This window comes from Prionailurus bengalensis, chromosome A1, assembly GCF_016509475.1.
Source record: "Prionailurus bengalensis isolate Pbe53 chromosome A1, Fcat_Pben_1.1_paternal_pri, whole genome shotgun sequence".
NCBI lineage: Eukaryota > Metazoa > Chordata > Mammalia > Carnivora > Felidae > Prionailurus > Prionailurus bengalensis.
The window spans coordinates 74,022,138-74,035,047 of NC_057343.1; the positions used below are offsets into that span (position 1 = coordinate 74,022,138).

General features: G+C 39.8%; 1 protein-coding gene across 2 annotated transcripts in view; it reads left to right on the plus strand.

The window, feature by feature from the left end:
* LOC122484740 (basic immunoglobulin-like variable motif-containing protein) overlaps nt 1–12,870 on the plus strand; it is a 76,382-nt gene extending 63,512 nt beyond the window's left edge. For both annotated transcript variants that reach the window (XM_043582698.1, XM_043582686.1), the window contains 7 exons: nt 360–607; nt 3,725–3,844; nt 4,012–4,225; nt 4,988–5,132; nt 9,083–9,283; nt 10,394–10,478; nt 12,184–12,870. In XM_043582698.1, coding sequence (XP_043438633.1) covers nt 360–607; nt 3,725–3,844; nt 4,012–4,225; nt 4,988–5,132; nt 9,083–9,283; nt 10,394–10,478; nt 12,184–12,774 — 1,604 coding nt within the window. In that variant the 3' untranslated portion in view covers nt 12,775–12,870. The remainder of the gene's footprint in view (nt 1–359; nt 608–3,724; nt 3,845–4,011; nt 4,226–4,987; nt 5,133–9,082; nt 9,284–10,393; nt 10,479–12,183) is intronic.
* The last annotated feature ends 40 nt before the right edge of the window (nt 12,871–12,910 follow it).

Genomic DNA, 12,910 nt, shown 5'->3' on the forward strand with positions numbered 1-12,910 from the left:
AAATATGTTTAATAGTAATATGTTATTGTTACATGTTTTCTATTAAATTCAAATCTTTTGAGAGTAAAACATTTTTTTATAAATTTTTTTTGCTTATTTATATATTTTGAGAGAGATAGCACGAGCAGGGGAGGGGCAGAGAGAGAGGGAGAGAGAGAGAGAATCCCAAGCGGGGCTTGAATTCAAACTGTGAGATCATGATCTGGGCCGAAATCAAGAGTTGGACACTTAACCAACTGAACCACCCAGGTGTCCCACCGTGAAACATTTTTAAGGATACTTTGGAAAGCTCTTGATGATTTCAGGATAGTTTTAATGTTTCACTTATAAATAAAGTGATCTTGTTCATTTTGGTCCAGGAAGTTTCATTGAGGTCCAGAGTGTACCTAGTAGTGATGAACTTCAAGCTGAGTCACATGAAGCTTCCAGACCTCCCTCTGAACAAGATGAAGAGGAACCAGTAGGAACTGAGAAGGAAGAAGCCTCTGGTGACTCTGAGGGACCCCTAAGACACAACTCTGGAAGTGAGGCCTTGGATATTGAGCCACGCGACGAAGCTGAAAAAGATGCAGACAGTTCACTCAATGAATGGCAAGATATTAATTTGGTAATAATATAACATTGAGTTTTAACTTATTGCTAAGAAAGAGCCAAGTTAAACAGCTTTTGAGCTTTAAGGAGTTACTGGATGAACATTTATTAACTATTTGCATGCTTTTTTTTTTTTTTCCTTAAATAACTTATTTTTTCATAGTTCTGGGGATTGGGAAGTCTAAGATCAAGGTGCAGGCTATTGTTGGTTCCTGGTGAGAGCTCTTTTTCTGGCTTGTAGATGGCTGCTTTCTTGCCATGTCCTCACATGGTACGGGTGGAGTGGGGTGCGGGAGGGGGCTGGTAGAGGAGGGGAGGAAGAGGGTAGGGAGAGAGGGAAGGAGATATCTCTTTTTCTAAGGCTACAGTCCTATTAGATTAGGGCTCCACCTTTATGACCTCATTTAACCTTAATTATCTCCTGAAGATACTATCTCCAGATACAGTCACATCTGGGATTAGGGCTTTAACATGTGAAATTTGGGGGAACACAATTCAGTCCACAGCAAGAACCACATACAGTAGCACCTAAAAGCATAAAATACTGTGTGTGCAGCTTATAACATATGTGAAAGATAACGTTCAAAACTGCAAACACTAATGATAGAAATCAGGGAAGACCTAAATACATGTAGTTTTGGATGGGAAGACTCAATATCATTAAGATTCCAGTTCTCCCCAAACTGATCCATAGATTAATGGAATTCCAGTAAAACCCAACAGAAATTTTTGTTGGATATTAACAAGCCAATTCTAAAATTTATGCGCAAAAGCAACGAAACTAGAGTACTCAAAACAATTTTGAAAAAGAAAAAATTGGAGGACTTATATTACTTGATATCAGGATTTACTATAAAGCTACAGTAATCAGGACAGTATTATATTGGCTAAGGGTAAATACATAGATCAGTAGAACAAAGTAGAGTCCAGCAACAGAACCAAGTAACAATAATGAAGACAGTTTACTCTTGGCATAAAGGTAGACACATAGATCAACAGAACTTAATAGAAAGTACAGAAATAGATCTTTGCGTGTATGGACAACAGATTTTCAACAATGCTACAAAGGCAGTTGGATGGAGAAAGGATAGTCATTTCAATGGTGCTAGAAAAATAAAAGAGCTTTGGTGCCTTGTATGATATACCAAAACCAACTAAAACATCACAAATTTTGAGGCAATGTGAAGTTGAGTCTTCTGACTTTGTTTTTTCAAAGTTGCTTCACTGTAATAAATCCTATGCATTTCCATATAAATTTTAGAATTAGCTTCTCAGTTTTGATGAGATTGCGTTGAATAAACAGATCGATTTAGGGAGAATTAGCATCTTAGCAACAAGGTATCTTCTGATCAGTGAATACAGGATATATCTTGATTCACTTAGATCTTTTACAGTTTTCTCAGCAGTGTTTTACAGTTTTCCTTGTATAACTCTTACATATCCTTTGTCAGATTCATCTCCAAGTATTTCATATTTTTGATGTTATAGAAATTGATTTTAGTTTTTACAGTTTATAGCTTTTAGTGTATTCACAGTTATGTAATCATCACAGTTTTAGAACCTGTGCATCACCCCAAAAAGAAGCCTTGTACTGATTAGCGGTCATACCCCATGTCTTCCCTCAGCTCCTGGGAACCACTCATCAGTGGTCCACTCATTGACTTTCTGTCTCTGTGGATTTGTCTTTTCTGGAAATTCCAGATAAATGGGAGCATACAACTTGTTTCTGGCTCCATTCATTTAGCAGAATGTTTTCAAGGTCCATCCATGTTGTAGCATGTGTTAGTACTTCTTTTTTTCTTTTTAATTAAAAAAAAAATTTTAAGTTTATTTATTTTGGGAGAGAGAGAGAGTGTGCACGTGCACGAGTGAGCTGGGAGCAGCAGAGACAGAGAGAGAGAGAGAGGGAGAGAGAGAGAGAATGAATCCCAAGCAGGCTCTGCATTGTCAGTGCAGAGCTGGATGCAGGGCTCTAACTCACAAACCGAGAGATCAGGACCTGAGCTGAAATCAAGAGTTGGACGTTTAACTGGCTGAGCCATCCAGATGCCCCAGGACTTTATTTCTTTTTATTGCCAAATAGTATTCCACTATATGGATGCATACCACATTTTATTCCTTCATCATTTGGTGGACATTTGGGTTGTTTATACTTTTTGGCTATTATGAAAAATGTTGTTATAAACTTCCATGTACAGGTTTTTGTGAGGATGTATGTCTTCATTTCTCTTTGGTCCACACCTAGGGGATAGAATTGCTGGGTCACAGGGTAACTGTGTTTAATCTTTTGAGGACCCATCAGACTGTTTTCTAAGTGGCTACACCATTCCCACCAGCAGTGCACAAGGGTTCCACAGTTATATCTCTTCTTTTGATTCTAGTCATCCTAGTGGATGGGAAGTGGTATCTTACCCAAGGGTTTTTTTAAATTCAATTTGTTTAAACTCAAAAACCCAAAACTCAACAGTTTACCCATTTCTCCCCCTCCCCAGCCTCCCCAGCAACCACCAATTTATTCTCTGTATCTACAACCTATTAAAATCTTTTTAATTAAAAAAATTTTTTTAGATTCCACCTGTAAGAAAGATCATGTGGTAATTGTCTTTCTCTAATTTATTTTACTAGCATAATGCCCTCAAGGTCCATCCATGTTGTCACAAAAGGCAAGATTTCATTGTTTTTTTATGGCTGAATAGTATTTTCATTGTATGCATGTATAACACAGTTTGCTTTCTTTCTTTTTTAAAAAGATTTTGCTTTTAAGTAATCTCTGCACTCAACTTGGGGCTTGAACTCACAACCCTAAGATCAAGAATCCCATGCTCTATTGGCTGAGCCAGCCAGGCCCCCCTATACCACAGTTTCTTTACTCACAGTTTCTATTTGCATACATCTTGTTCTTGCTGATGGCTCCTGTTTTGTGTAGGTTGCTGTCTGGGATGGTCTCCACTTCCGTGTGATTTAGTGAGGGAACTCTAAAGAAATTACAGACTTACTCAGAAATCCAAGTGGAAAACTTCATAAGGAAGAGAGCTTATTTGGTAATTTACTCAGACTAAATGCAAGCTTTTTGTAAGACATGAGTTTAATTGGACTATTAATATAATTATCTACAGATGAAATTATTTTATAGGAGGAACTGGAAACTCTGGAGAGCAACCTGTTAGAACAACAGAATTCACTGAAAGCACAAAAACAGCAGCAAGAACGGATTGCTGCTACCGTGACAGGGCAGATGTTCCTGGAAAGCCAGGTAGGTGTACCAGCTCAAGCCTTCTTTAACGGTACATAGCGCTGCTTGTACTTAATCAGATTCCCCAAGGGAATGCAATAAGTGAAATGTTTACGCACTGCTCCCATTTCTGGTCACGGCCAGGTCCTGCATTCCACAGGGGTGATTGCGTGTCTGTAACTCCTCAGGAACTTCTTCGCCTGTTTGGCATTCCCTACATTGAGGCTCCCATGGAAGCAGAGGCTCAGTGCGCCATCCTGGATTTGACTGATCAAACTTCTGGGACAATCACTGATGATAGTGATATTTGGCTGTTTGGAGCACGGCATGTCTATAAAAACTTTTTTAATAAAAACAAGTTTGTAGAATATTACCAATATGTGGACTTTCACAACCAACTTGGTAAGACTTCAGAGTATGATTACTTTGAATTTGTATTATGAATTTTTTCCTGTCCAAGGAACTAATTTGATGTATTAATGGAAATGGTTGGTCTATACAAGTTTTCATGTAAGTGATCTTTTGCTTATATAGAGGAATAGGATTTTTAAATTAGAATTAAGAATTAAAACCCTAGTCATGTTTAGGCATGTTCTGCATTTTTAATTACCTGACCTGCTTAGACTTTGACTGGTTACCTGAGGTCTCCAGAGTAAACCAAAGGTGGTAGAGATGGGGAGGCAGGGGGGAGTCACTCCTGCTGGAGTCGTGAGCTTCGTGGCCCTCTGTTGGCTTTTCTGGCAGTGATTCTTCCTTTTCCCATTTATTTAACAAATATATATCAATTCCTCTATGCTGGGTATTGTCCTTGGCAGTGGGGAAACAGCGGAGAATGAAAGTCTGGTAGGAGGAACAGATGATAAGTGTAAACCATAATTTGACATAAGTACCATATAGAAAAATAAAGCTGTAAAAGAGGAGAGGGTGACTTATAGGCACAGGAAGTGTGTGTGCTGTCGTATACAGAGTTGTGCTAAGGAAAGACTACTAATAGGTAGCTTTTGGGCTAGGACCTAAAAAAAAGAGGTGGTGAGTGTTGTACATACCTTAGGGATGAGCGTGTCTGACAAAGGCCCTAGAGAGTTCAAAGGCCCTGAGGCAGAGGCTTGCTTGGTGTGTTCTAGTAAAAATGTTAAAAATATAAAATGATTTTTACTTTTATAGGATTAGACCGGAATAAATTAATAAATTTGGCCTATTTGCTTGGAAGTGATTATACAGAAGGAATACCAACTGTAGGTTGTGTTACAGCCATGGAAATTCTCAATGAATTCCCTGGACATGGCCTGGAACCTCTCCTAAAATTCTCGTAAGTTCTTTGTTAATTTATTTAATTCAGATGTTTATGTAAATACCCAGTGTAACAAACAGAACTATTATTTACATCATGAACTGTTAAAAATCAATGTTCATTGGGAAAACAGAAGGAGGAATAGATTGGGTTACTAAACTTGTTTTCCCTTTTCTATAGTTCAATGAAATCAGAGACAATGTTTTTAGAGACACCAGACTTATCCTAGTTCAGGGGTACATAGCCAGGCCTATGGGATTTCATAGGCAAGTAGAAATTTCTGTTTCATTCATTCAGATATTTATTTAGTAGGGACTGTGTGTCAGACAGCCTGCGAGACTGGGGTAGGAGTGATAACTAAGTCTCCACTGCGCTCTCACGGTGCCCCATGCTCTTGGGGAAGAAGAGAAACAAACATGTACCTGTACTTGTGTGTGTCAGGTGTTCTGAACGGTCAGGCAGAGAAGGCATGGAAATAGGATGCTGAGAACTTTGTATTGGGCCCTGCTGTCCTTCTTGCTGAGTGTACTCAGGTGTGTCCCCTGGTGGGGCTGCCTTCCAGCCAGAGCCCAGGTTGTGTTGTCCTTCGGGTACTGAGATGGTAGTTAGGACGATGTCTGTGAAAGTCCTTCTTTCTTTCAGGTTAGTCATTGATCGCATTTAAAAAAAATTGGAATATAAGTCATATACCATAAATTTCACAGTTCAGTGGCTTGTAGTTTATTTGTGAGGTTGTGATGGTATTTTCTAACTACCACCTTGTCAAGAGATACTGTTTGGTAGTAGTTGACTTAATGATTCTTTAGAGTTCTTTCCAGATGTGCCTCCTGTGTCTGAAAAATGTTCAGATGTTCGTCTCTAAAGGATCAGTGATTAAAATTAAAACTTAAATACAGAAATGGTTTTAATATTCGCTGTACTCCAGCTGTAGCATACATATCAATGTATGTATTTTATGCTTTCTTTATCTCTGTCTTCATTATTTGCATATTATTGAGGAAATAATATACTGGAAGTCACTTACTAGGTAGCTTGTAGGTCATGGTATATCAGTAACTTGAAAAACTGCAAATAACTTTATTATACAAATAATAGAAAAATTATGACATGAATTAAAGCAATTAATATTTTGATTTATATAATTTTAGACTTTTCTATGCACAGTATACTCTATTCATTGTATATATACAAACATACATGCATGTGTACTCATATAAGTGTGTATTATTTCTTTTTATAAGAATGGGATGATTTCATCTACTTTTTACAATGTATAGGTTATTATCAGGGTCTTCTTTAAATTTTTAGTTTTTAGTTTTTTTAATAAACATTTTTTGGGAGAGCGAGAGAGCACGAGCAGGGGAGAGGGGCAGAGGGAGAGAGAGAATCTTAAGCAGGCTCCATGCCCAATGCAGAACCTGATGCGGGTCTCAATTTCACTACCATGAGATCATTACCTGAGCAGAAATCAAGACTTGGACGTTTAACTGATTGAGCCACATGGGTGCCCCAAGTATCAGTTTTTAATGACTCTGTGGTAGTCTTGATGTATCATGATTAATTAGTTTAATCAGAAACTGGTTGTTATTTTTATTTTTTTTAAGTCTAAACAAACATGATTTGAGTGTCTTTATAGACCTATATTTGGGTTCTTACCTAATTATTTTAGGATAAGTAAAAATGGTATTTAGGTTTTCAATTTGATATCCCAATTTTTTTTTGTTGGTGAAAATTTGAATTTGTGATACAGTGAATGCCTATTTATGCCATTTTTTCTCTCTCAGTAAATTTTGCTTGTTTGTTGTCAGTTGAATGGTGTACATTTTCAGAGTCCACTTTAGCCGTTTCTGGTTTGCTTGTCTAGCTGGTCGATGGCAGAGAGGAGCAGCCTTCGCTGTGCCTGGCTGGGCAGCGTTAAGGCCAATGTGGAGTTAAAGAGCAGGAAGAGAAGCTGAAGAGCAATAAAATTGAGGACGTTGCCTTGCTTTCATTTCTGCGTTCCCTTTCTCCCAAGCGGGCCCTGGCCAGTCACCCTCCACCCCTGTAAGGTGGAGCTGCTCTGGGCTCGCCTGCGAGTTCAGCCCAGCTATGCATGGTTTGGCCAACCACGAAAGAGGGGCTCTAATTTTGAATTGGCTACCAACATTTAAACTGGGGGATATTTCACAGAACATTTTGGATGCTTGGGGGAAAATGAGGTCTGAAAACACTGGGCCCAAAGAGCCCCGAAAGAGCAGGGCCAGAGAACAGCAGTCCACCCTGCTGACCTGGCCCAGGCCCAGACCCTTCAGTCTTACCACAGTCGCTTCCGCCAGCAGGGCTGATTGGCCGACTGTCTTGCATCTTTATGTGAGTGCCTGGCCCTCTTGCTTTCAGGAAGGGTGATTGTTTCTTGTGGGGAGTGCTCAGCATGTCGTGCTGCTCTTCCTAGCGGACAATCCGAATTACTTATCTCAAAGGTGAAAATTCAAAAGAGTGGGGAAGAATTACAGGTATTCCCTTAGTGCATTCTTGGAAACGGTATTCTTTTTTCCTTTTTCCTTTTGGCCCTGCGGCGAAGACTGCAGTTAGTCTTTTGTAACACTAGATGGCGCTCCTGCATCGGTGAGGTGGGGCTGGCTGAGAGCAAACCTGAGTTAGTTTCTGATACTAGTAAGCATGTTAAGCATGTTAAGCATGAGATAGAGGTTTTGTTTTTTTAAGTTCCATTGAGTGTATAGATTGGTGAGGGTTATCTTTATGTTTTTATTTTAACTTTATGCCATTCGTGTTTCCTAATTGTATAAATTTTTCTGGTTATCTCTTGCTGTATTATAAAATAACGTTAAACCTCAGCGGCTTCAGACAGCAGCAGCCATTGATTTTGCCCATGAATCTGCAGTTTGGTGAGGCTGTGTGGACGTGTCTTGTTGGGTTCCATGTGTGTCGGGGGGCCGCTCCTCTGGGCTAGAGGATCCACTGGAGTTGGAGCCACAGATCTGGCCAGTGGTGCTGTCAGCCGGGAGCCCAGCCAGAATGGTGGACCCTGTCCGTCTGGACCTCCTCACTAGCGGGCGCTTCCTCACAGCATGTCAGCTGCTTCCAAGGCAGATATTCTCAGGGCTGGGATGTGGAAACTGCAGCCCCTGAAGACCTGGCCCAGCATCACTTCCTTGGTCACAGAGCCCACCCGGCTCGAGGGAAGGGATGCCAAGCCACTTCTGGATGGCAGGAGAGTCACGGAACGTGTGGCTCTCTTGAACTTGCCATGGTAATTTATGGTCACAATGGAAAAACTGAGGAAGGAATAAAATATGAAGAAGAAAATGAACAGCTCTGTCCTTGCTTAGAACATTGCCTAGCCCACAGTAAAATAATAATTGTTGCTGTTTTTCTTATTTTAAATTGGCTTGCTTATGTTTTCTCTTTCTCACATATATGCATTTTCCCCAAAATTGATGTTAGACTTTATATAGGCTCATGTTCTGCATTTTTAAAAATTTAACATGTTCTTGGCATTTTTACATATTCTTAAATATTCTTGGGTCTGTTACTATAGTTGGTTTGAGGTAAATGATACAGTTTACTTCATTTTACTGCAAGAAAGAGACCCAGAGAAGCTGTGGGCTCTGGAGGGAGATCCTCAGGTTCTGACCCTCCCAGTCCCAGCTGTGAAATCTTGAGCAGGTAGTGACTTCTGCTGGCATTCAGCTCTTCATCTGTGATGTGAGGACAGTGGTCAGACTGTGGCCGTGTGGTATACGGCATGTAGAAGAGCTAACACGGTGCCAGGCATGGTAGGCTTTCAGTCAGTGTTTGCCATCGTTACATGTTGTGGTGAAGAACATTAAAAATGATGAAGTTGTTCTCTGTGGGTCATAGGATTTGTTCTGGAGTTGGGACTTGACGTTGCGTCTTCTATCTAAGTATAGGCCTGTATCTGCAGCGTTTCCACTATAATGTCGTGGTCTGTCTCCTTTGCCTTCTAGAGAGTGGTGGCATGAAGCTCAAAAAAGTAAGAAGATAAGACCTGACCCCTATGACACCAAAGTGAAAAAAAAATTACGCAAGCTGCAACTCACACCTGGCTTTCCCAACCCAGCTGTGGCAGACGCTTACCTCAAACCTGTGGTGGATGACTCCAGGGGGTCATTTCTGTGGGGGAAGCCAGATCTCGACAAAATTAGAGAATATCCTTTTACTTCTTTAAACGTAAAGGAATGCTGAGCCAAGTATGTGTTTCCGTTTGCAACTGAGGGAACGTGCACTAGGATCCACTTTTTCTTAACATTCTGTCTATCTAAGATGCTCCTTTTTCTCTCTCCTTAGGATTTTTCCTTTTCCTTTTTTTTTTTTTTTGTGGTAAAATACACTGAACAGAATTTATAATCTTAACATTTTAAGTGTACCCATCAGTGCCATTAAATACATTCACATTGTTGTGCACCAGTCCCCACCATCTACCCCCATATTGTTTTCATCCGTAAAGAACCGAAACCCTGTCCCCATTACACAGTAACTCCCCTTCTGCCTCCACTCAGCTCTCGGTGACCACAGTCAGCTGTCTCTGTGATTTTGACTAAGGACCTCCTTGACTAAGGAATCCTACAGTATTGGTCTTTTTGTGTCTGACTTATGTCACTTAGCGTAATGTCTTCAAAGTTCATCCATGTTGTAGCACGTGTCAGAGTTTCCTTCCTTTTAAGGCTGAATAACACTCTGTTGTGTGGATGCCCCACATTTTGCTTATCTGTCCATCTATAGGTGGCTACTTGCGTTGCTTCCGTGTTTTAGCTATCATGAATAATCTCTTTAGCGTTAAACAAGGTCTTTCCTGAAATAAGTAGTGATAAGCATTCATAAATACTACCACAAACTAAGTATTAATTCATTCTGAAAGAATAGAAAAGATTAGTAGTTTTGTTTTTTATTATTATTTATATGTTCCTTTCTGCATATTTAAATAATGATTTGGATAGGTGTTTAAACGTTTAACAGTATTAGTCTAACTACAATATTTTTCTCTCAGAGACGTATGTATGATATCTGAAACTTGTTTTTAATCTAGGTTAACTGTTTTCCATAGTAACGAGTCTTTGATGTCCTAAAATGAGAATTGGATATGTCTTATCTTAGAGGACACTGAAGTCATTGTCATTCTTTTCTCTACCACTTATTCCTTATAAATATGAAAATCTCTAAGATCTGGGGAATGGAATTAGGGTGAGTTCTTTGGACCTTTTTATTTATCACTTGTTTAAATATATTTAAAAACATGTAGAAGCCTTAACTGCCTGCATATTTTGTCAGCGTTATTTTGGCTGGAATAGGACAAAGACAGATGAGTCTCTGTTTCCAGTATTAAAGCAACTGAACGCCCAGCAGGTAATCATGGCAGCTCTTTTCCTAAATTCAGGGTGAGGAGTGAACTTAGGAAGGCTGTGAGTGGCAGCTGTTAAAGATGAGTTACTCTTTTATCTTAGGGCATATGACATCCATTTTAAAATTATTATGCTTTAGATAAGAGTACAGAGGAAAACAGAAAAAGAAAACTGCGCTTTGTCTTAATTTTTGAATTTCACTCTTAGGGCTGGACTTTGGTGTCTTTGCATTATTCATTCTGACTTTGAAAAAAACAGTCTAATAATGGATCACACACTGAGGTGTTTATGGTTGAATATTTTACTTTTTCAGAGCTATTTTCATTTTTAAAAAGTCGGGGAAGTGTCCAGTCCAAAGCAATCCTGATCATTAAATTCTCCTCAAGTACTAATGCTCCTTAATTCTATATGTGAATCATCATCATTATGGCATGTTGGCAGGAGAGATTTTTGAGGAGAAACGAGGCCTTTGTATGTTCCTCAGTTCTCCCGAGTTGGTAGATAATTGTGTCTTGCTCATCTGTGAGTATGTTCCTACCCGTACAGAAAACTGTTCCTACCCCAGGAACAACCTCCAAAATATTTCTACTGAATGGTTTACCTGTACGTATGGGACCATATCCTGTAAGATACTTATATTTAAATCTATTGTCATCAAGCTTGGTTAGTTTTGAAAAAAAACAAAACAAAACATAAAACTGACATGCTTTTCCAGAAAGAGTCTCCTGTTGCTTATTTGAGGGCTCTCTCTAATACAGACGTTGTATGCCAACAGACTCGGAAAGCTTCTTGGCTTAGTGACTGATTACTCCTTAATTTCAGATATATTTTATTATAATATGTTTTTTCCCTTACCTTGTAGAAGTTAGTATAAATTTATTTCCCCTAAATTAGAGAGTGAAAAAAATGCATTAAAATTATCCATTATTTACTTTCTCTGACACAGATGTTAACATTTAGGTCTATTTTCTTTTATTCCCACCCCCCCACCCCCATTCCCACATAGATTTGTTGTCACACATAAGTGCAGTCTGATAGATCTGACTCCCCCCATACTTAATAACAGAGGACTGTTTTCTGTATTGCATAGGTTTCATAATTTCAAGTGACCAGATTGCATTTCATTGAAGAGATTTCACTTACTGGTTGAGTTTACTTAGCAGGCCCTCCATTTTCAGGTTTTCCTAAATAATGGTGTGGTGAACATTAGGCATATAACTTTTCCCGAATGCAACTGTCCTCCTAGAAGAGGGTTTGCTAACCAAAACACATGCCTGTTTCCTACGACTCCCAATATGCTGTGAGGTTGTCTCCTCAGTGTATCGCATGAGGATGATGAGTTCAAAAGAAAGGAAGAGTGAAATTTGGAAACAGAGCTGTGACACTGTGTTGCTCCTGGAGGAGGTGGTCTTTTTGGCTACTGAGAAATATTTTAGTCTCATTACGTGCCTTGGAAGGGGGTTCTTATTTGAGCTGTGTACGGGGGACTTGGGGGTGACAGAGGTGGTACAAGTACTGCTTTAAGTATGATCTAGAAAAATAAAACCTATCTCCAGCAAATCACGTAGGAGAGATTTGGCTTTTGAGAGAGAATGAATTCATATTCTCTGAAACAGCCCTCCGAAGCTGGTGATCAAGGTGGAACTCTTTGATTTGCTTTAGAAAGTTTACCTCCTTGGCTGATTTTTTATTTCATTTCATTTTTTTAGACACAGCTCCGAATTGATTCTTTCTTTAGATTAGCTCAACAGGAGAGACGAGATGCTAAGGGTATTAGGAGCCAGAGACTTAACAGAGCTGTGACATGTATGCTGAGAAAAGAAAGAGAAGAAGAGGCCAGTGAAATAGAAGCGGTGTCTGTTGCCATGGAGAAAGACTGTGAGTTCCTGGATACGGCACAAGGAAAAACCCAGAAGAGATGCATGGCAAATAAACGGAAAGAGTCATCAAACCTGAAAAGAAAGAGGCTTTCAGATCCTAACCAAGCGAATAAATGTGGTGGGTTTCTGGGGGGCACCTGCCTCTCGCCGTCATCCGGGGCGTCTTCTGGGGAGGATGCTGAGTATGTATCTTTGGTGAACCTGCAAAGGGGGAAAGCAGCCGAGGAGCCCCCCATCAGCCGTCCGGCTTTGCCAAGAGCAGGGCGCCCTGCTCCTGTCCACGACGAAGACTCGACCAGCAGCAGCTCTAGTGGTGATGACCGAGCGGGGACAGCACCAGTGCTGGTGACTGCCAGATCTGTGTTTGGGAAGAAAAAGGGCAAACTGAGAGGTACCAGAGGGAGAAAGAAGAAAAGCTAATTTAAACCAGTGTGTTCTCCGTCATTGGGTACAACTTAACATCTTGTAATGAATTTGTTGTGATGAAATAGTACAATTAAAAGTATTTGCACAATTTTTTTATTGTGTGGTTTGTAAAACTACGGATGCAGAGCTT